The 24517-nt window shown below is 40.2% G+C and overlaps 1 protein-coding gene across 2 annotated transcripts; it reads left to right on the top strand.

Moving 5' to 3' along the window:
- ggt5b (gamma-glutamyltransferase 5b) lies at window positions 1-20031 on the top strand. Of its 2 annotated transcripts, XM_056243829.1 has the most exons (12): window positions 1-180; window positions 9626-9753; window positions 10781-10876; window positions 12461-12668; window positions 14218-14378; window positions 14504-14650; window positions 14757-14884; window positions 15313-15494; window positions 16912-17003; window positions 17097-17209; window positions 18501-18611; window positions 19553-20029. In XM_056243829.1, the coding sequence occupies exons 1-12, from the start codon at window positions 20-22 to the stop codon at window positions 19697-19699; spliced, it is 1674 nt and encodes a 557-aa protein (XP_056099804.1). In that variant the 5' UTR covers window positions 1-19; the 3' UTR covers window positions 19700-20029. The 2 variants fall into 2 exon arrangements, with proteins under 2 accessions (XP_056099804.1, XP_056099797.1); XM_056243822.1 differs by having other exon boundaries at window positions 16912-17209; window positions 19553-20031.
- Window positions 20032-24517: the final 4486 nt, after the last annotated feature.

Genomic DNA, 24517 nt, shown 5'->3' with positions numbered 1-24517 from the left:
ATCACGCGCTGATCAAATCATGGGCAAATCTCAGTCGAGACGCTGCTGCCTGTGCGTACTCGCTTTACTGTCCTCTGTTGCAATTATCCGCATTTGCATAATTTTAGCAACCAAACAGAGATGCGCCTTCACAAACGCTGCTGTTGCTGCGGACTCTCTCATGTGCTCCGATGTCGGAAGGTAAGACATGTGATGCTTATGATAATTAAGATCCGAACCTTTCAGCATTAAAACTATTTTATTAATACATAATTGACTCGCTTAAATACAGTACAGCTCCAGTGCAAGTCAAGTAGTGGAGAGTTGAGCTATAATATTGGCACCTTTCCCTTTGTTCTAATTATAGAGTGTTAATATAGGAAACCATGCTGTAAGTATTCCAAACAGTGATCCACAATGAACAATGCAAGAGAGATAATCAGTTTAAGAGATTAGATAATGCAACCTCGCAAGTTTACAGGTGGTTGGACACACACTTGAGTTTGGATACTTGGACCAAACATTTTGGTCTTTCGCTCGCTTACCTCAGCCGTTAGGAGCTCAACACATCTGTCTCGCATGCACGCACGCTCTAGATTACAGGATATTTTTAACTAGTTACCGTAAACTAGTTAAAATATCCTGTAATCTAGAGCTTCTAGTCGATCACGAATGGCTCAACTGGTAGATCTATAGATAAAACTTATCTTTCAGGCATTTGACCGACCGGGTTGACAATCAGCGTGAGAAATCGGGGGTGTGGTGAGAGCGTGAGATTGAGTCTCACGCTGAATGCAGCCCTTATCTTCTTGTGTGTATATATATACACACAATATATATATATATATATATATATATATATATATATATATATATATATATATATATATTGCACTGACTGCTCTAACATCTGCATCTTAAATGCACTTTAACATAACTTGGGCTATATAATACTTTTATATGCTCGTATATATATATTTATACTTAATATATTATATTGTGACATAAAATTGTGTGTGTGTGTGTGTGTGTGTGTGTGTATATAATTGAAAAAATTACCAACATTATTCTACATTTGAATTAGAATGGGTCTGTCCAGACAATTGTGTGCATGCAATCTTGTCATTTGATTTCAGATGCTGTCTGTTTGAAATATTTCTGCACCACTTGAACCCTGAGTGATGATGTGAAACCATGTCCAAGATCTTTCTTTTTTTCTCGAGCACTGATCAAACTGACAAACAGATCAAACTCCTGCCAGTCGAAACAGGATCAACCAGCTTCACAAAGCCCTATATTGCCACATTTTCTGTCCTTCGTCCACGTTTCCTGCATTTTGTGCCAAACGTACATTGTGTTTCCTTGTTTCGATGTGTGAAGTCTTTTATGACTGCATTTCAAAGAACTTGACTTTGGTATTTCATCTGGGGTCACGCTTTAACCTGCTCTAAAAGGATACAGAGAGGAGTTAGTTACAGTTGCCAGGCACATCCTGGATTGAGGAGGCATTTGTCTTCTTTTGGATTAATGGCATGTGATGCTTGGAACTCGAATTCACACATTTTGTCAAACAAAACAACATCTGACTGTGAAAGAAGTAAAGATAATTGCGTCTCCACAGACACTTCAGTCTGACACATCGCTATGTAATAGTTTGTGTCTCACTTGCCTGCATCAAATAAAAGGGACAGGTTTTTTCTGTCTGCCATGATTATTATGCAGATAAGAGATTACATAAGGCAAGACATGTCTTTGACACAATGTCTTAGTGAAAACTTCTGTATACAACCCCTGCAGGGCTCAAGTAAATACCTTTTGCTGGCTCATTTGGACCTTGCCAAGTTTTTTCACTTGCTTTGCCAATATTTTCAATGGCCCATGAGTCAGAAAATAGATGTTTCATTATACTATTTTTATACCTATTTTCTATAAACAGTTACTACATTTTACAATTTCAAGTCTCAAATGAATCTAATTTTTGACTGAGCCTTGTTTCTACCCATTTTTTTTCTTGTCTATTCTGATGGAGTTTGGGTTCCTTGCCTCTGTCGTCTTTTGAATTGAATTGAATTGAATTGAATTGAATTGAATTGAATTGAATTGAAATATCTTTAATGTCCCCTAGGGGCAATTTAGTTCACAGCTGATAGCCAACATATACACATTCACACACAAACAGATAAAAACATGAGATAATAAATAGATAAAAACATAAGAACATATACCTATAGGTTGTTGAGAAACCCAACAGCTAATGGTACAAATGATTTTAAATATCTGTTGGATCTGGCGCGTTTTCAGTAGGTATACCTCCTTCCTTATGGTAGGAGGCAGAACTCAGTGTAGTGGGTGAGTGATGTTAGCTAAAATGGCCATTGCCCTCTGTGTAGCTCTGGCCTTGTACGCTCAATGCTGTTCAGATCAGTACCAATTATCTATTGGTACTGATTATCAAATTATCTATATTTTGGCTTGCTTAGTTGGGGACACTTAGTATTCGGCAATATTATTAAGTTGACTGCACTGACACATGGATGAGAATTGAACCGAGCTGGATGATGACATCACTGTTTTCTCCAGAGCTGTTTTATAATTAAGTGTGTTTATGAGTTTATGAGAATTAAACTCATTACATAATTGGTTAAAGGGATACTCCACCCAAATCATTTACTCACCCTCAAGTTGTTGCAAACCTGTATGAGTTTCTTTCTTCTGCTGAACACAAAGGAAGATATTTTGAAGAACGATTGGAACTTTGGCACCATTGACTTCCATAGTATTTTTCTTTTTCTACTATGGAAGTCAATGGTGCCAAACAACTGTTAGGTTCCAATCATTCTTCAAAATATCTTCCTTTGTGTTCAGCCAACATGAAAGAAACTCATACAGGTTTGCAACAACTTGAGGGTGAGTAAATGATGACAGAATTTCATTTTTGGGTGGAGTATCCCTTTAACTTTACACATAACCAAACTGAATTAACACTGAACTTATTTCAACTGAACAATGACTATTGTCTTTTTTTAGCAGAATTGAATTCTGGTTGCATCATTGAATCATTATGTTTCTGTTTATAACTACTTTAAAACAATCTGTATTGTGTAAAGTGCTATATAAATAAAGGTGACTTGACATTACTTGATTTAGGTATGAACTTGCAGATGTTTATGCTAATGAATTTGATGAAATATTTGAGCATAATATGCTTTCAAGGACTTTTTGAGTTCTCTGAGCTCAATTTGAGACTTTGTTGAAATCTTCTGAAACGGGTTAGGCCTACTTGAAACTTTTTTCAGGAGAAACATCTGAGAAGCATGAGACTCGGGAAAGGTTTACATTTATGCCTTTAACAGGCAGATTTATCCAAAGTGATTTACAGTACAGTAGGTTGGAACAGGCCTCAGGCCTTCCAAAAAGATGGACAGCTTGCTTAGAAGCAATGGCTTTAGACTTTATATATATATATATATATATATATATATATATATATATGAAAACATGACATTTTCTTTAAGGAAAATTAAGGAATTTAAATTTAAATTTTTAATTTAAAAGAAAATTGCTCTTGGTTGGATTCAAGTATTATTTCTACAATTTTATTGATTGTTTATTATGTTGTGTATATGTGTATATATATACACGTGGCGGGCCTCGTCTCCTTCGGCGGATCTCTCGAGCGCGACGACAGCCTATCCATCGCCGCTTCTGAGGACGAGTGGCCGGGCTCTCTCGACCCCATCACAGCTTCTCAATCGGTGGCCAGTGGATTAGCGACAAGGACGAACTCCGACGCCGAGATGCTTCGGATCCTGACGAAGGCCGTCGCGGACCTCGAGCTCGAGTGGGCCTCGCCCGAGGAGGCGCCTCGTAGTCGGCTGGATGGATGGTTTCTGGAGGGGCGCCAGCAGGCCCCGTGTCACAAACTGGCGCCATTTTTCCCGAGGTCCACGAGGAGCTAACCAAGGCCTGGCGCGCTCCTTACTCAGCACGTGTGGGATCCGCAGTTTCCGCGACGCTCTCCTCCGTGGATGGCGCAGCGGAAAAGGATTATGAGTCTTTGCCGCCCCTCGAAGAGGCCGTGGCAGCTCATCTTTGCCCGAACACTGCAGCTAGCTGGCGAGCTAGAGCCGCTCATCCTAACAAACCCTGCCGTAACACCCAGCCCTCGCTGGACGCGCGTACGCCGCCTCCGGTCAGGCTGCATCGGCCCTGCACACGATGGCCGTGTTGCAGGTCTACCAGGCCAAGCTCCTCCGGTCCATGGACGAGGCTGGCCCGGACCCGGAGACCTTTCGGGACCTGAGGAGTGCTACGGACTTAGCGCTGTGTGCTACTAAGTCTACAGCACAGGCCATCGGGAGAAACATGGCTAGTTTGGTCGTGCTCGAGCGCCATCTCTAGCTTAACCTCACTGAAATCAAGGAGGCCGACAAAACGAGGTTTCTCGACGCTCCGGTGTCCAGCTCCGGTCTCTTCGGCCCGGCGGTGAAGGGGTTCTCGGAGAGGTACACGGAGGCACAGAAAGCGTCCCAGGCCATGCGACACTTCTTGCCGAAACGTTCGAGCTCCGCGTCCAGCAAGCCCAAGCCGCCGCCTTCGCCTCATCCCGCCAAGCCGGCGAAACAGGCATCTCAGCCCCGCCCTGCGGCTGATAGCCAGCGCCAGTCAAGGCCCGCGAAGCGCTACCCGCTCCCCAGGCGTCAAGGCCCTCGACCCAGCGCCGTGGCCGACCAGGCGCCTCCGAAGTCGTCCTAGCACGGAGGGGAAAGAGAGAGGGCTCATGTCTCGCGCTAGCCGGACCACCCTCGAAGAAACCAACAAAACTTCCCACAGCTCCCTGTTCAGTTCAGGCGGATGGGGATTTTATTATTGTAAACAGGCCCGCAGCAGTGAGCGCGTCTCTGCAAACAAACGCCGTTTTCACGGCGACCGAAATAAAGCACAAAAAGAGCATGTTTCACAATCACAACACACGGGTTCACGGTCCCCCTTCACTAGGCGGCCCCCGCCCTGTTGTGACACTGACTTCCCCCCGGGCAAAAGCCTATATAGTCAGTCAAACACTCAGTATGTGCACAAATCACATTATAAGGGTATCAGGTCCCCTTATGTTAGGCGGTCCCCCCCATTCAGTGTGTCACGCCCTAGCCACACGAGTGATGGCCTGGCAAGCCATCCCTGGTGTGTCGAGTTGGGTCATAAACACTATAAAGCGACGCTACTCGCTCCACTTCGCTCGCAGGCCCCCGAAATTCCAGGCGGTTATCGAGACATCGGTGAGAAGCGGCGTGGATCACGTGCTTCGCACCGAAGTTCAGGAATTATTAGCAAAAGGAGCGATAGAGTCAGTCCCTCCCGCGCTAATGTATTCGGGGTTTTACAGCCGCTATTTTCTAATTCCAAAGAAAGACCCATACTAGATCTGAGGCGTTTGAACAGGGCTCTCATGAGACGGCCGTTCAGAATGTTAACACTCAAACAAATTCTCGCGCAAGTTCGCCCGGGGGACTGGTTTGTTTCAATGGATCTGAAAGATGCATACTTTCATATTCAGATCGACCCTCGTCACAGGCCATTTTTGAGATTCGCCTTCGAGGCGAGGGCATATCAACACACCGTTCTGCCGTTCGGTCTGGCTCTGGCACCCCGTACATTCACGAAGTGTATGGATGCAGCGCTCTCCCCGCTGAAAAGCCAGGGAGTGCGTGTGCTGAATTATCTCGACGACTGGCTGGTGCTAGCGCAGTCGAGAGATGAACTAATAGTTCACAGGGATTTGATTCTCAGCCATTTAAAATGCCTGGGTCTCACAATCAATGTTGCCAAAAGCGAACTGAACCCCAGCCAGACTGTGGTCTTTCTGGGCACGGTTTTAGACTCGGTGACAATGAAAGCGCGGCTCACTCAAGAGCGCGCGCACTCTGTGCAGACACTGGTAGCCGCATTCAGGGCGCGCGAGCAGATTCCCTGGCGGGCTCAGGGCTGGTACCGCAAGGGGGTGACCATGGGGATAGTTTCCAGGAGGAAGGTGGTTTTTACAGACGCATCCAACATGGGTTGGGGAGCGCTGCACGAGGGCAAACCTGCCTCCGGCCTCTGGTCGAGCACGGAGCAGAGCTTACATATCAACTGTCTGGAAATGAAAGCAGTTGGTTTGGCCCTGGAAGCTTTTCTGTCAAACCTCAGGGGTCACCACGTCTTGGTCCGTACGGACAATGTGTCTGTGGTGGCCTACATAAATCGCCAGGGCGGCATCAGGTCAGGCAACCTGTATGCTATGGCGAGGGACCTCCTCATGTTGGCGCAGGCCAATCTGAGCTCTCTGAGAGCAGCGCATGTCCCGGGCGTCCAGAATGTGGGCGCGGATATGCTCTCAGGGGGCAACACTCCCCTAGGCGAGTGGTCCCTGAACCCTCAGACGGTCGGACTAATATCTGAGAGGTTCGGCGAGGCCGAAGTCGACCTTTTCGCCTCGAGAGCCAACACCCACTGCAGGGTGTTCTTCTCGAAAAACAGGGATGCGCTGGCTCATCTCTGGCCCAGCCGCCCCCTTTATGCGTTTCCCCCCGTCTCGATGATCCCACAAGTTATCGAGCGGGACAGGGAAAGCGGATGCCCAGTCCTTCTGGTGGCTCCTCTCTGGAAATCCAGACCATGGTTTCCGGAACTGGTTCAGTTGTCAGACACGACCCCCTGGCCTGTTCCGATGAGGAAGGATCTCCTCACACAGGCCAACGGAACGATATGGCATCCCCGACCCGATTTATGGGCCCTCCATGTGTGGCCCCTAAACGGGTATCCGGGGACCTTCCTGACAGGGTCTTAAGCACTATCTCTGAAGCAAGGGCCCCGTCTACTCGGGGCCTTTATGCTTTAAAGTGGTCGGGTTTCTCCAGCTGGTGCTCGAGAAATCGTATTGACCCAGAGTCATGTGAGGTTTCGGTGGTGCTCTCTTTCCTGCAGGAGCTACTGGACGCGGGCCGCACCCTGTCCACGCTCAAAGTGTATGTGGCAGCCATCGCAGCGCATCATGCTCTGGTGGCTGGCCAATCATTAGGAAGGAATGACCTGGTGGTAAAATTTCTGAAGGGTGCTAGGAGGATTAACCCCTCCAGGCCCCCTTCGGTGCCACCTTGGGACCTCTCCACGGTCCTTAGGGCCCTGAGGGGACCACCTTTTGAGCCTCTCCAGTCGGTTGATCTAAAACCACTTTTGCTAAAGACTGCTCTCCTGTTGGCATTGGCATCTATCAAGCGAGTGGGAGATCTGCAGGCCCTGTCTGTGAGTCCTGCATGTTTGGAGTTTGGATCGGATGAATCCAGAGTCATTCTCAAACCCAGGCAAGGTTACGTACCCAAGGTGCTCTCAACGCCGTTTAGAGCACAAGTTATTACGCTATTAGCCCTTCCCCCTTCTGCCGAGGATGGGGAGGTTAATCTTCTCTGCCCTGTCAGGGCGTTGAGAATCTATCTGGAGCGTTCTGCGTCTTTTAGACAATCAGAACAGCTGTTTGTCTGCTTTGGGGGCCGATCTAAGGGTGATCCAGTCCCTAAGCAAAGACTGTCTAGATGGATAGTGGATGCCATCTCTTTGGCCTACACCGCAGTGGGTCAGGTTTGCCCTATAGGTGTCAAGGCCCATTCGACCAGAGGTATGGCCTCGTCGTGGGCTTGGTCATCTGGTTTTCCCATTCAAGATATTTGTGATGCGGCCGGCTGGTCCTCGCCTTCCACATTTATGAAGTTTTATAATATGGAGGTACCTTCCCTGCAGGCGAAGGTGCTTTCGGTATGATTGAGACCTGACAGTGGCTGGTCTTATCTACAAAAATTACTGTGCATAATCACATACATATTATATAAACCCGCTTCGGCCGGTAATAAAGTTATACTAATAATCCCGACGGTGTCTGGTTTTGTTAGTATATTCTGTTAGTTGTTACTGACTTTATATATATATTATTCAGACCCGACTGTGTCTGGTCTGTTATATATACATGTATATGCATATGTTATTGGGTTCTGGCTTGTTCTGTTAGCTCAGGGGTCCTGAGTTGCAGTGCAACCAGTTACTCAGGGTGCGGCGTTTTTGCATGGCGTCCCCACTGCGTATAGCTACGCAATACGAAGTGACCGTTCGAAAGGGAACTACTCGGTTACTAGCGTAACCTCAGTTCCCTGAGAGAGGGAACGAGTATTGCATAGCCGGCCGCACTATGGTAACTGGTGAAGTGGTCGCTTCAGTCGTATAAACCTGCTATAATGGCGAATTCGGGGGTCTATATAGGCTGGGCCACGCCCCTTCGACGGGCTCTGACGTTGGGCTAACTCATTGGTCATGCGTCAGATTCGCCCGCGCCATTGGATGTGCAGTTGCTGCAGCACAGCCTATGAGCGTGCCAGATGCTCAGTGTGCTAGCTGTGCAGCTGCAAATGCGTTTTACATATAAATGGTAAATGGTAAATGGACTGCATTTATATAGCGCTTTCACAGACCCAATGGCCACCAATGCGCTTTACATTTGCCTCACATTCACCCATTCACTCACTCATTCATACACCGACGGGCGACGGCAGCCATGCAAGGCGCCATCCAGCTCGTTGGGAGCAGCTGGGGTTAGGTGTCTTGCTCATGGACACCTCGACACTTGGTCAGGTGGAACCGAGGATTGAACCACCAACCTTCCGGTTTGTAGGCTTCAGTAAATCGAGGAAAAGGAGTTTCCCCACTGCGTATAGCTACGCAATACTCGTTCCCTCTCTCAGGGAACTGAGGTTACGCTAGTAACCGAGTAGTTATTTAAGGTGTCTCAACTGTACCCAGTCTACAAGAGTAACGTTATAACATGACTTTCAACATAATCAAATGTATTTTATTTTTCTCACTAAGTAAAACAGTTCTACCCCATCAATACCCCAGCATTACCCCACAATTTTACTTTGTCAAAGTGTCATAAGCAGAAATTCAGTATTTGCAGCTGTTTCATTATAATGAAATAAAGTATAATGTGATTTTAAGTGATCAAACATTACTGTAACAAAGTTCAGGGAAGAAGGAGGCGGGCGTTAAACGTAACTTTAATAGTAAAAAAAACATAAACAACAAAACAAAAGGAGCGGCTGACTGCGACTTATAAGCATGTTAAAAACGTCCCATCTGAGTCCTGTCGGAGTTACGTTGGAGTCCTGTCGGATTGCTTGGATTGGCTGTGGAGGTGAAGATGACAACTCCCATGATTCCACGCTCATTCACGGCATCATTTGTTATTGTTTTGAATCATAGATGGTTTTGAATATTAAGCGACCTCTAGTGGTGAGACTTACGCACTGTGCCTTTGATGCCTTTGATGAATCGAATGATTTTTTGGGATCAGCAAAAAAAGGGTGTTGGGGGAGGCATCTTTGTTAAAGCTGTGTTTTGTTGTTCGATTAACAATAATGATAGACAGCTATAGCGGCAGCCATAACCGCTGATCACGAAACCGCTGATTGTCATGAAAATAAAGTCAGCACAGCATCTAAATTGAATGTAAACGTAAACATTTTTTAAAGCAAAATATAATTTCATTTTTTTCTTGTTATTTTGGGATGAAAACAGATTGTAACCCTATGCTAAAGTGGTGATGAGACATGTGTTGTGTTCACAGGGACATGCTGGTTCAGGGGGGCTCGGCAGTGGACGCAGCCATCGCAGCGCTGCTCTGCACTGGACTGGTCAACCCACAGAGCATGGGCTTGGGTGGAGGGGCCATCTTTACCATCATGGACAAAACAGGTATCCCCTTGTTTATGTATTGTGAAAATCACTGTTAAGTAAATTGGAGTGTTATAGTTATGTTTGTTTTGGCCTTTGCTGTAAAAATTGCATCATAAGGAGTCATAAAACATCATCGGTAAGGCTGATGGATAAGTGTAATGGAAAGCTAGACTTTCTGTTGAAAAATCCAGCATAAACCAGCAGGAATTATGTTTTGGTCTTGACTTTTTTATGCTGTTTTGAGTCGGTTTCCCAGCTAACAAAAACATGGGTAACTCTTTATTTCGATGGTCCACTTTAAACGCTGGACTAACTTTAAGTAACTTTGCAACTTCTCTACATGTTAACTAATTCTCATTAGAGTATAACTGTCTGCTTAATATGTGCTAACACTTTATTTTGATGCTCCCCCAACAGGGGAGCTGACTATAAGTAACTTACATTCCATATATACAACTATACTTGTAACATAAAACTATTCATATCAACATATTCTACTTTCTCGAACCCTAACAGCTAACCCTAACCTTAACAGTCTACTACCAGTCTTATAGTGTTTACTAATACTCTACTGAGAGTTAGTTGACATATAGTTGCAAAGTTACTTATAGTTAGTAAAAAGTATAATGTGAAGCATCGAAATAAAGTGTAACCAAAATATGTTCTAAAAACGTTTAGCTAACATTCCCATTAGGTTCAAAACGTCCAGTTATTTAAACATTTTAAAAACGTTTTTTTGAACATTGAGGGAACATTCCATTTGATCATTTCAGAAACATTATGGGAACGTTACTTTTTAATGTTCTCGGAAACATTTGTAAAACATTAGACGACCATCCAACTAAAACATTTTTTTAAGGAAAAAAAAAAGATGTATAAATAACAGTTTTGTGCTAACATCTGCAGGGCTGACCTGTTAGTTAAAAAGTGTTCTTAAAAGAGACAAAGAAAAGTACACATGGCGTAAATAACATGATACCATTTTGAAAATAAAATATGCATAAATCCACCAGTTTAAGCACTCCTCTGTTTTTTTTTTTTCAAGGCAAAGTGAAAATCATCAGCTCAAGAGAAACGGTCCCAAAAAATGTCAGAGCGGATTTGCTGAATAAGTGTTCGAAAAAACTGGCGTTTGAAACAGGTAAAGTTCTACTGCATGGAAGCAGGGTAAAGCATCCCACATTAGCCTTTCATTTAGACAGAAAGTGAAATGTCTTACGGGAAAGTTCACCCATCATTTACTCATTACATCATGTATTCAATCTAATGTTATTCCAAAGCCACATTATTTTCTTTCTTCCATTAAAAACAATGGTGCTTTTTTGTTGTCTTGTTTGGAGTTTGGCTGTATAAATCGCCATCCACTTTCCATCCAAGCTCAGATATTCTACTTGACTTATCCATTTATGATTCACGGAAGAAGGAAATTTTAGGTGGTATGAGTAACCGATGACACAACTTTATATGGAATTTTTGGGTTTCATAAACATGCCATTTGTATTTTTTTCCCTGTTGTATTAGATCTTATCTTGTGTAAAATAACATATGAGTATGTTGAATATATAAAAAAAATACAACGGGACATTGTGTGCGGGTGAGGGGAATTTAGAAAGAATTGTGTACTTAAGTGGACTTGTTTTGCCAGTTTCATTTTCTTAAGTGCATTTCCTGAACAGCTAAAATCCCAGATAAACTGAATATAGTGACTAATATATTTACCCAGAATTACTCAAAAGCTAGATTCAACTGTTGACGAATAATGTGTAGTTGTCTAAATGTTCACACACTCGTTCATAGTGCAACTCTTTTTGTTATTGTATTTCTGTAATTTTGTTCCAAAAAGAGAGATTAGTTTCTTTCCCAAAGGCATTGATGTAAAAGAACGAAACTACACTGAAATTAAAGCTGGAAATAATCTGATTTGGCAGTAGTTGATGCCAAATCTTTGCGTGCAGTGTTCCAATAAAAGCCAAAATATGGGCTTTTTTGTTGTTTCAGACCAGTTTCACTTACAGTACAGTAAGTCTGGAAATGTGTCTTTCCTTATTTCTCACACTTTGGGTTGGGGGTTTAAATAGATGCCTAGGCCTATGCCTAAAATTATTTTTGATGATAATTTTGACTTTTGAAAAAAAATTATTGTGTTACATTATAAATAGTTCAGTCATGAAACTCTAGAGGGCGCAGGCTGAGCAGTCCATTACATGCAATCTGCATGCATTCATTACTTATGACACAAGCTGATTGGCCTCTGCTGATCCTGCAGCCAATGAGATTGCTTTCTCAACATTTAAATAGCCGGGTTCAGTGTTTGCTGTAAGCTAGTCCTGCTATCAGAGTTCCTCTGAAACCCTCCTCCTCCCCCAGCTCCACCTGCCTAGATCTGCTACAGGATTAATGTATGTCGCAGCAGATCTTACATGCTCACAGCAGCGTATCTGTGTGTCTATTATCAGCAGCAAGTTTATACTTGCTCTGCTGCAGCAGCAATAATCAACAGCAGCAGCAGATCTAGTCCGCAAAGACCTAATACATTAACATTACCATATTCAATAACATGATAAAACTATTCAGAGAGTTGTAATGATTGAAATATCCTTACTATAACTTTTGATTTAATGCGTCCTTAAATACTGTGTGACTCCGATGTATTTTTGAAATGTAGTTCAAAGAACGCTGGAAATTCCTGACTATTTTATATTATATTTGTCCATGCATCTCACAGGAAGTCACTGGATAGGCGTACCAGGAGAAATCCGTGGCTATGAACGGGCTCATCAGTTGTATGGAAAGCTGCCCTGGGCCAAACTGTTCGAGCCCTCCATCAAGCTTGCACGAGAGGGATTCCCCATGCCAGTCTTCCTCTGTCAATTTTTGCAAATGATTAAGCAGACAAATTATAGCGAACAGCTCATTTACGACTCTGGACTCTGGTACTGTATCTTCTCCAACACTCTATAATGTTCAATACTGTTTGTTATGACTGACATCTCAATGCAATAGTTTATTTAAAGGCACAAGTATGATGAACCTTGAAGAACATTCCAAGTGATTAATGTCAAAGAAGTAGGTTATGACTTAGCCTCAGGCAAACCACATAGAATTGAATACATTGTTGTGTAAAGAGATATTTTCTGCTGCATGAATAAAAGCAGCATTGATTCTATTACCAGTTTTCTATTAAATATCTTTTTACTGAAGATAGTTTTCAGTTTCATCAGGCAGAAGTCAGCTTCAAGAACTCACAAAGAGTTTGTTGGCCGCCCTGTTTTACATTCACAAAAATCACAGCAGTTATACCCTTCATCAAGGTGTAAGCTACGTCATTACTTTAGGTTGAATGATTCTAATTGGCTAAGAAATGGATAAACATAGTAATTTTCCACACATGGACAGATAGACTGAAGCATATTTCCATCGATTATGCGGCTGAAACTCAGACCCTGAACTGCGTTTCTGGACGCCAGCTTGTCCGGAACAAGAAGTCATTATATTGTCCAATAGTGCCAGTTGTTCCTCAACCTGTAACAAAGAATACTAACACACACACAGACACACAGCTTCTTCAAGATTGGAATTGGTCGAGCTCTAACTATAAACAGGAGACTTTCCCAAAATATCCAGACAACATGTTCTTTCTCTCAGTGAGAGGTTCAGCCAATATTCCATTATTATTCTCTAGTTTGAATAGAGAAAAGTAATCCTTTAATTAAGTCTGTGTGACCCCAGTGACCTCGACTGTCTTGTTCAGCTAGAAGAGTGCATATATGTTTTAACATGTTTTATCTGCCTCTCAAAAACATGCACATTCCATCAAACAGTCATGTCATTCACTTCATAAATCTCATAAGTCATTCAACTCCTTTGATATTTAAAAGGAAAAATATTGATTAATACCTTGATCATAATCTATATCGTTCAAAAGTTTGGCGTCATTAATATTTTTTTTTAAATCAATCAATCCTTTTATTCAGCAAAAACGCATTAAATTAACCAAAAGTCACAGTAGAGACATGTATAATCATTTATAAAATATATCTGTTTCAAATAACTGCTGTTCTAACTTTCATTCATCAAAGAATTCTGAAAAAAAAAATCCAGAAGAATGTTAAACAGCACAAAATTCAGCTTTGCCATCACATAAATTTCATTTTAAAATATAATATAATAATGCTGTTATTTTAAAAATGTAAAAATATTATTAAATAAATGCAACCTAAGTGAGCATAAGAGACTTTTCAAAAACACATCTTACAGACCCCAAACTTTTGAGCATTTATATATATATATATATAATATTATTATTATTTTGGGGTGAAATAGGATCCAGACATGTTCTTGGCAGGTTTAATCACATTTTGTTTCAACTGGTTGGCTTATTACCTGAAGAATGCATATGAGCATGTTTGTTTCATTTAGTTCTGGAGTTGTTTTCTGTCTGGTTTTAGTAACTCATTTTTTTGTATACTGTATGTTCTCTAGTGAACTGTTCTGCCACAAGAACAAGACATTTTTTGGCCCAGGGGACATCCTGAAGTTCCCCCGGCTTGCAGAAACCTTGGAAACTATTGCCAAAGAAGGAGCCGATGCCTTTTACACTGGAAAAATCGCCAAGGATTTAATACAGGATGTACAAGCGAGAAGTAAGGATTGTTTGTATACAAACTGCAGTCGCTGTAATCAGAACAGATGTAGTGCTTCCGAAATACAGTTGTTGGTTTTTTTGGGCAGGTGTGCTTGTTTACAGTTTACTTTTGTTTTTTGACAGATGGAACATTATCATTAGAAGATCTGAGCACTTTTAAGGTCAGAGAGAGTGATGCGTGGACAGTCCAAATAGGAGACTATAAGATGCACTTCCCTCCTCCACCAGCAGGGGGAGCGATACTCAGCTTTATCCTGAAACTAATGCATGGTAGGGTCTAGTAGTAGACGACAAAAAAAATCACCATGGCTTTGATGCCAACAGTTCTGAAGCAGCTGTCACCTATAAATATTCAGCATCCCTTTGTTTTCCTCAGAGTTCGGGCTCTCTCCAGCCTCCAACCATGGAGACCAGAAAACCTTGACTTTGCATCGCTTCCTAGAGGCGGTTAAGTTTGCAAATGGACAGAAGTGTAACCTCAAAGACCCCCTCTTCAACTCCAATGTATGGCTCTTGCTTCATTAATACTGTGGTGCCTGGGCTCATATTATAGTCAAAATGACATGCTTTTCTATCTGGAACATTCATTTAAAAATTACACAACATCAGAGGTTCCGCAGTTATATTTGCTATTTTTGGCTGTAGTGAGCATAACATCACTGGACGTCTGTGTAGGGTTGAGTAAATACTATGAAGGGCCGGATGTTATTCTTTTGAAGGCCACACAAAAGCAAGTAATTAATGGTTGAAATTATTTAAAATGTTTAACGAAGCATGCATTCAAAGGAAGTATGATAAGAATTTGATTTCAATTACCAACATAAACAATTCCAAAGAAAAAACGACTCCAAAATAAACATCATAATTTTGAATTAACTGGGACAGTATTATACTAGATTTATTCATGTTTTTCTTGTGCCCTCTGAATGCAGATGACGTACATCACAGATGAGAAGTTCATCCAGAGTATCAGGGCTCTGATCACTGACCGCCACACGCACGACCCCTCTTACTACAACATCGCCCCATCAGTCGACCGCTTTGGCACCACACATGTTTCAGTGATGGCAGCAGATGGCACTGCTGTTTCAGTCACCAGCACCATCAACCACATGTGAGACACATTTACAGTTCATCTAAATTCCCTAAAAGAAATAAAACGCATCAAAAGAAAAATACAACGCAACTTCATAACCCAAAACATAGAACAAACATATAGATAAAAGAAATGGCGTCACACTCCCATCTTCCCTTAAATTGAGTATTTACAAAGAAATATATTTACACAATATAACTGAAGGCCAAAGTAATTCAAAACAGCAGCCTAAGAGTTATAAATCAAATGAACCGAGACCGAGAAAAACAAATGGCATGCTGCATTCGGCCTCCTTAGAGTGTTTGGGGTGGTCCTTTTCAATGAAACCAAGACTACACCAATCAGGATGGCTCTGCTGGCTTGAGTTCAGGCCACACCTTCTGCAACAGACACACCGGTGCTCCGAAACAGAAACACACACTTCTAAAAGACATAAGATGTAACAAGAGATCCTGTTAAATGATATTTCACCCAAAAATGAATTGTTTTCATTTTCTCACCCTCATGTTCCAAACCTGTATGAGTTTCTTTCTTCTGTTGAACACAAATAAGATATTTTGAAGAATGTTGGTAACCAGACAGTTGACGGCACCCTTTTATCAATTGACATTGACCACAGTATTTTTGTTTTTCTACTATGGAAGTTAATGGGGCCCATAAACTGTCAGGTTACCAACATTCTTCAAAATATCTTATTTTGTGTTCAACCGAAGAAAGAAACTCATACAGGTTTGGAACAACTTAAGTGTGAGTAAATGATGACAGAATTTTCATTTTGGGTGAACCGCCCCTTTTAAAATGAATTGGATTTTTTTTTTTTTTAGTTTAAAGGGATAGTATGTGAATATGTACACATACTTGTATTCTACAGCGATGTAGTAAATTGATCAAATGCAACTGAAAAGGTTTTTACATTATTACAAAAAAAAATCTATTTCAATATGTTTTTTGAACATCAATGAATCCTGATAAAAAAAAATGTATCACAGTTTCCACAAAAATATTAAGCAGAACAACAGTTGAAAATATTGATAATAATAAACATTATTTGCAAACAGCAAACATTGATAATAATAAAAAATGTTTCTTAAGCACCAATCAGCATATTAGAATGATTTCTGAAGGATCCTGTGACACTGAAGACTGGAGTAATGATGCTGAAAATTCAGCTTTGATCACAGGAATCATCACTGGTATTATAAAACACACACACTAGAAAACAGTTATTTTAAATTGTAATAATATTTCACATAATTACCATTTTTACTGTACATTTAATCATAATAAAGCATTTACTAAAGCATATCTTACAAACCTTTGCATTTGCAAATCTTACCTTTGCATAGTATATCTCTATAATAATAAATATTATTAATAATGTAAATCATAATCTTCTATTTATAAAATCTAATATTTTTCAATCTTCTGTCTTCAGGTTTGGGTCAGCTGTTTACTCTCCTAAAACGGGTATCATCCTCAACAACGAGCTTGCTGACTTCTGCGGCCGAGCAGATAACATCAAACCAGGTGAAGATCCTTCTCCAACTATATCTTATAACATTTTGCATGTCTTGAGATTTCATGTCACCATATTGTCTTTTGCTCTCTCTCTCTCTCCAGGCGAACAGCCTCCCTCCTCGATGGCTCCTGCCATCCTGCAGTCGGTGTCCCAGCAGAAGACTCTGGTGATTGGTGGATCAGGAGGAAGTATGATCACCACAGCCATGGCCCTGGTGAGTTGGAGTCAAACTCCATTTGAAGTTATCGGTGTTATCAATGTTCATTTTTGTTAACAATACAGCCTCAACTGAGCAAAACAGTAGAGCACGGCCCTAGCAACAGCAAGATCGGGTTCAACACCCAGGGAAAGCAAGAACTGATTAAAAAAATGTATCCAATGTAAGTCACTTACATGGATAAAGCATCTACCAAATGCATAAATGTAAAAAAATTCATAACTAATCTGTTATTGAAATTTTTACCAAAACATCTATTTGAAATTGTATTTCTATTTTGTTTTCCAACCTAATGACTATTTCTCTCTCTTTTCTTTTATTAATGCCCATTAAGGCCTGTTCACACCAAGAATGATAACTATCCATACCAGTCCAGAGTACAATATCGTTCTGTTTATTTAAACATGCTTCAGTTTGTCGTCTGCGACTTTAAATGCTCGAGCTCGTTAAAGCAGGATAGATTCTGATTGGCTGTCAATGTTTTTATCATGTAACAGCTGAAAAAAATAGTTCTGAAAGTGATTTCAATGATATAGATTCTCTTTTCTGTATCGTTATAGTCATGCTGTCAACACTGCTAATCTTTTGAATTTGGAACAATTTTTAGAATTATATCTTTATTGTTATAGTTATCCTCCTTGGTGTGAACGCGGCTTTACTGTCAAAATACATTTGGTTTTGTACTCTATCAAAGTATAAATATTTGCTTGGCCTCTTCTTGTTAAATATCCTGTTTCACTCAGATAAAGTCAGAATACAGTCAGCATTGACTTCAAAATCATAATTTTGTTAAAGCACTTACATGATTCCTCCCGTAAAAATGTTACTTGAGTAATAAAATTGTCTGTCATGCATTAACAGTCAATAAAATTTCAAATATGCGCTAAGGGATGCATTAAAAATGATTGTGGAAGTCGATAGTATGCCGCAAATGCAGTACAGAAATATCCTGCTAGAACCTAATTTATCAATTGTTTTATTAAAATTTGTATGTTTTCTCTTTTTTTTTATTGGATGTCCATTGTCTTGCTGTGTAAAAGAAATTCAAAATAATAATTTGCTTTGCCTCTTTTCATTGAATATCCTTCCACATAGAAAAAAGTCAGAAGTGCACATCACTTTTAAAATCATATTTTTGTTAACACACTAAAAAAAACGTAACTTGAGCTATAAAATTGGCTGCATTAAAACGATTGTCGACCGCATGCCATAGATGCAGTGCAGAGATATCCTGTTGAAAATAACCTGTCAATAACCCGAACCTCCCCTCGTTCTCTTTCTCTTTCAGTCCATTATGAACCACTTGTGGTTTGGGATGAACCTTAACGAATCTATCGCTGCTAAAATAGTATTTGTGGACACCAACAATAATCTCAACTTTGAGAAAGGATACAACGAAGTAAGTTCTTTGGAATTTATCATTTCCACTCTTACATTAGGATCTCACCAGGGCTTGACAGTAACACCCGCCAAATGTGGGTGGATTTCAGTGGTGTGTAACGCAGTCACTTCTACTAGTCATTTTGGCGGGTTGATTTTTTTATATATAATATAAACATTTTTCAATTGTAGTCTTTTTTAAAAAAGGCATCTGAAATAATAAACTAAGTGCAATATCGATATTTTGATGCTGAAATATCTGAAACGCTTCCAATACAAATTTTCCGCAGAATAGATGCACGATACCAGCTAAGCTTTTTCTCTTTCATCTCTCCGACAGTGTGTTACCCGCCTCCCCTCACTCACTCTGGGTGAATATTGTTGGTGTTGGCTTAAATTTCGGCGTGGGATTGAGCATATTGCGCATAATTTTACTTATTCCCGCAGATTTTGTGCTCACACCCAAACTGCGCGCACATAAAGCCGCCTCTCAGTACTAAATTTTGTTATTTTTCGCTTCTTATTGCGCTTAAACAGTCAAATACACACACAATAATGTCAAAATGCCAGTCTTGGCGAGTATTCACGTAAACACAGTCAGTTGTGTTTTAACGTAAACAGTTGAGAAAGAAAACGCATGTGTAACAGTATAATGGATCCATGCGTCAGGTCTTAAAGTGACAGCAGCCTAATATACCTGCTGCCAAATCATGAGATATTAAAAATATCTCCATGGTATCGATGTCACAATTGTGGCCAGTGAGAATGCTGGTGAGCAAAAAAGTTCATGTCAAGCCTTGGATGTCACCACGAATCACACTCCCATAATCGCATGTTGTTAGTGTGGACGTACTGATTGTAATTGGAAACACCCCCGGTCACTGATCATCGTTTTGTAACCAGTAATCAAAAGTGACTTAGTATACAATAAGTAGTAACATATTGTACTTTTCTTCTCAGTCCCTTATTAAGGCAATGAAGGCGCTCGGACACAAAGAGAAGCACAACTCATACTTTTTCAATGTGGTCAATGGCATATCGAAAGAAGGACAGTGCATCAGTGCCGTATCTGACGCCAGGAAGCACGGCAGGTCGGCGGGATACTGACCCTGCCTCTGTTTGTGCCGTCAGCTGTTAGAGATGTGGTGATTCATCAGGTTCGGGAGGAAGTGAGGTTGGAAGCAAAGGGTCAGCGCTCCCTTTCAGCGACGCCTGTACACATCATAAATTCAAACGCGGGGTGATTGTGCACTGGGGTGTACGCTGTTACCGTCCATGTCCACTTTTTTTGGACTCTTACAAAAGAGAATTACTGTAAGATTTGGGTGCAAATGAATATGTCTTGTATGGATTGGGAAGACCGGGGCTAGTTGTCACGTGGAGGAAGTTGATCACAAGGGCAATATCTCAGAAACCCCATTGTGATACGTTTAAACAAGAGTCAACTATTTAATATAGGTCCTGGTTCCCTCAAAATAAACCCAATAGGATTTTTCCATTGGCTTTTGGATTATTGCAGAAAATAATCTCTGTAACCAAACAAAATTATGATTCTTACCCATTCTGTTCATCATGACAATCTTTACAAATGAACAACTTTTATGAATTTTTAAGCCAAATACTAGTAGAATTTGTAGTATTTACTTTTTAGAAGTAATTAGCAAAACATTGGCTATAAAGGAACTACATTACAGTCGCATGACTGTACCACAATTAAGCTTCCAACAACTCTTTCAGTCTTTGTATAAAATATTTTTTCCTGAAAGCACACAAAGGCTGTAACTTATAAACACAAAAGGCTGTGAGTAGTGAGCTTAGATGAGCTTAGCTGTTCGCTGTGATGACGTTTATCGTCTCCAACAATCTCTGTACTCCCGTTTAGCCACTTATAGCAACCGCCTTTTCAAGACAAGTAAATGCTTTAAAAAAATCACAAGAAGGTATTACTGATGTACAACCCCATTTACAGAAAAGTTGGGACATTTTGTAAAATGCAATAAAATTCACAATCTGTGATTTTGTTAATTCTCTTGAACCTTTTTTTAACTGACAAAAGTACAAAGAAAACTATTCCAATGTTTCCACTGAACAACATAATTGTATTTTGTAAATATAAACACATTTTGATATGATGGCTGCAACACTTCTCAGTCTTTGCAAGCAAAGATGGGTCATGGCTCACCACTTTGTGCCAAATATCATGAGAGAATTGTCAAACAATTCAAATATCACATTTCTCAATGCAAGATTGCAAAGAATTGATGTCTTTCACCTTCTACCATATAATATTGTGAAAAGATTCTGGGAATCTAGAGAACTCTCGGTCTGTGTAAGGCAAGGCGGTGGTAAACATGCCTCTGTCACAACTTTTTTGGAGTGTGTTTCAGCCATCAAAAACAAAACTTGTTTATATTTACAAAATAGAATTAAGTTGGTCAGTGAAAACATTATAGTTTCTTTGTACATTTGTCAGTTAAATAAAGGTTCAAGAGAAGAAACAAATCACAGATTCTTGATTTTATTGCATTTTACAAAATGCCCCAACTATTCTGGAAATATAGGGTTGTATTTTGCTGTAGAATAAAATGTGAAAATATCTTAAGCTTGTGTTAAGCACGGAGACCTTATTTCAGGCATTTAACCAACAACCCATTCAAAAAATCCATTGACTTTGGGACGATGGAACTGGAAGTGCTAAAATGCAACTCGTTTCGATGGCCTACAAAAATACATCATCCCTGTTAGACTATTTGTTAAATATTTGTTTGATATTTTTGTATATGATACCTTTTACATTTACCTTTTTACTGATTATAATTTTTTTTGTTTTGTGACGATCTACTTTGATTTTTCTACTGTTTCTTTTTTCTTTTTTTTTTGGCCAGTAATATGGAAATCTTCAGTAGCTTTTTTTGTAGCCAAGTCTTTTAGCTATACATTATGTCTATATAGAAACTGACTTCTATGCTGAGAAATATTGACTAGAGTGAAAGTGTCGTGACAACTTTTTCAGATTTTGTACAAAAGAAGCACTTATTCAGTACTGTTTCCTGTGAGAGCTAATAGCAATTAACTTGAGGTAAATGTTTCTAAATAGCCTTCACATATATCATTTACTGAATCTATTACTCTGTTTTTAAGGTTGTTATTAATGTCGGGGAAACTGTTTTTTAAGAGAATCGAAATGTGAATGTGACATAAATTGCATTTACTGTTTTATTTCCTGTGAATGTTCTAGTTTTCATATGCACTTTTATATTTTTATAAACGTATTTTAATGTTTTAGTAGCATATATTTGTTGAACTTCAATCATAAATAGTTACTATGTATTTTATACTATTTTAATATTGTTTATTGGACCTATTCAGAGACAGAAGTTTATGGATATTCAACATAACGTGTCCCATGATGCACCAGCAGCAGACTACATAGCCTAACTGAATCGCATTTAAGTGCATTTTACATCTTTTTGCTTGATACGTCAAAAATAAATTGTTTCTAATGTTTTTAAATGGCTCTTTTAATTGACTTTTATTCAGGAAGAAAATGGTTCAAGCTTCTCGCTGACCGACGTCCAGGAACAGGCTCAAAATGAGACTGCATAAATCATGAACACAGGAGACGTTCTAGTCCACAAAATGTAATGTGATTAAATTCAGTGTGTTCACAGTGAGCTGAATGCAAACGGCTTTCCCTCGAAGGGAAGAAGATATGCATTATTAAAACATGCAAATAATCCTCGTTCACGCACCTGCGGGGCGGCTGGAGGCTAACAGAGGGATGAACTCAGTCCTCTTCTTGTGCTGTGTACTCGGTTTAATCAGATTCACGAATCATAATTATTACCACATTTTTGGTTGTTTCTTGCACAAATCAGCCATAATTTAGTTTAAGGGAACCTTTTTTACATCCGCTGTGACCCATTGGTAGCCCTACATGTCCACTGTAGAGGAAAAACCTGCATCTGTAAAATGTACAGCGACTGCGTAAAGTCTATACTTTTTAGTACACGGTCAATAAATCCGCTATAACATACATGAACAATTAGGTCGACTGCTGAAAAACGATGTAAACTTTATTATAAATACAGGGTCTGTTTAATACGTCTGTTTTATCCAGCCTCAATCTAGCCACAATAGTTAGTCAAGGTAGCACCATGTTTCATTTTTGAGAGATGAGAGCATTTAATAAATGGTTAACGTAATACAGCGATTGATCAGCTAAAAAAAAAAAAAAAAAAAAATCAGTAGCCTACTCCATAAAACAGTTTTTAAAATTGTGAGTTGTGGAAATACACGATTGATACATGGTTCATTAATTTGAATAAGGCATCTAGGTCTATGAAAGTGGCCAAATGGCATTTAATTTCTCATTTTAAAAAAGATAGGCCTACCGATGTGACTTAAAAATCGCATGCTTTATAGTAGGTAGGCCTATTAGATTTGGTTTGAAACACTTCACGACCATTAAAAAAAAAAGCCACATTCATGAATCTATGTATAAAATTCAGACGTAGCACTGTCCGCCATGTTGTCACTGTCATGTGACCTACAGTCTCAGTTGAGTTGCTTCACTGCCATTCACAAATCCTCTCCCATGGCCTCATGGGATAGTAAAGTGTCCATTGAAGTGTCCTCTGTTTTTGCATTGCATTTTATATAGTAAGGAAGTATTCTATTTCGGACACAAAAGTGTAGTCATGTTTATTTTCACATTAATTTTCCACAGCTAAATATAGGGATCCACACAATCTGGATTTTCGTGCGAGGTGAAAGATTTCCCCCACACAGATTTTGAAACAGGTTCAGAAAGCTGCTTGGTTTTTAAGTGTACTCTTCTTCTTTTTTTAAAACAAAAGGATCTCTCCCCTTAACAGGTAAACAACCTCAACATTATCTACCATAACTTTGCAATTTGTTGACTGCATGTGTATGCAGCAAATACAATCTGTCCTCAACTGCCATAAAATCATTAGCAGACCAATGTCTGAATCTACTGTCTATATAGTCTGTCTATACCGTCTGTATAGTCTCAAACTGTGTTCCACCTCAAAAATGTGACAAAGTCTGGTTGATCTGGGGTAAATTGTGCTGCCGCTGTAGTTACGAGTGCCATGTGACCGGGCTTTATTGTCAGCCCCTATGGGAGAGCCGGGAACAGTGAAAGAGCCTGACCTTTTCCTAGCAGCACGAACCCAACAGCTCTCAAAGCCACCCGACGGGAACAAACGCCCCTGAAAAACACAAGACAATGCTAAAATATCGGCAAACGAAGAGGCAGGGACTGCGTTCAAAACATATCTGCACTTGCGTATAGAGTTTGCTCTATGAGAACATAACCGCAGACTTCACAACCTGACCTTTAATAATTTGAACTGCTATAATAACGACAAGCTTTGAACTTCTATTTAAAGTGCAAATCAGCTTTCCTTTCCTAGATCGCAGAGGTTGAAATAACCTGCTTCTGACCTCAAAATTTACAGGTAAAAATGAGACACATAGGCCACAAAAACAGGTGTTTTAGCGTCTGATGGTAAACAAGTAGCATGCTTACCAATTATTGATTTGGTAGCCTATTAGCTAGTATTAGCGGCTAGAAGCAATTAGCATGAGAAACTGGTTAACAAAATCATTAGCGTCTCCAGGTACACCACTGATTTCCAAAACAGTTCAAGGGCACATATTCTACACTTTTGTTGCATTTTCTTTTTTTAAAGTTCCAAATTCTGTCATTAATTACTCACCCACATGTTGTTCCAAACCTGTAATAGACATTCATTCATCTTCGGAACACAAATTTAGATCTTTTTAATGAAATCTGAGAGCTTTCTGTCCCTCCATTGACAGCCTACGCAACTACCACTTTCAAGCCCCATAAAGACATTATTAAAGTAATCCATGTGACTCCAGTTGTTTAACCTCTGG

This window comes from Rhinichthys klamathensis, unplaced genomic scaffold (assembly GCF_029890125.1).
Source record: "Rhinichthys klamathensis goyatoka isolate OS25496 unplaced genomic scaffold, OSU_Roscu_1.1 h1tg000027l_1, whole genome shotgun sequence".
Lineage (NCBI taxonomy): Eukaryota > Metazoa > Chordata > Actinopteri > Cypriniformes > Leuciscidae > Rhinichthys > Rhinichthys klamathensis.
Note: the sequence above shows the minus strand (reverse complement) of the source record. Positions and strands in the feature narration are given on the sequence as shown.

Bases quoted from the DNA above. Each gene is read 5' to 3' on its own strand.
- ggt5b (XM_056243822.1), top strand. From the start codon at position 20: ATGGGCAAATCTCAGTCGAGACGCTGCTGCCTGTGCGTACTCGCTTTA. The intron at 12,669-14,217 runs GTACTGTATCTT...TATGTTCTCTAG, and splicing joins ATTTACGACTCTGGACTCTG to TGAACTGTTCTGCCACAAGA. The intron at 17,210-18,500 runs GTGAGTTGGAGT...TTTCTCTTTCAG, and splicing joins TCACCACAGCCATGGCCCTG to TCCATTATGAACCACTTGTG.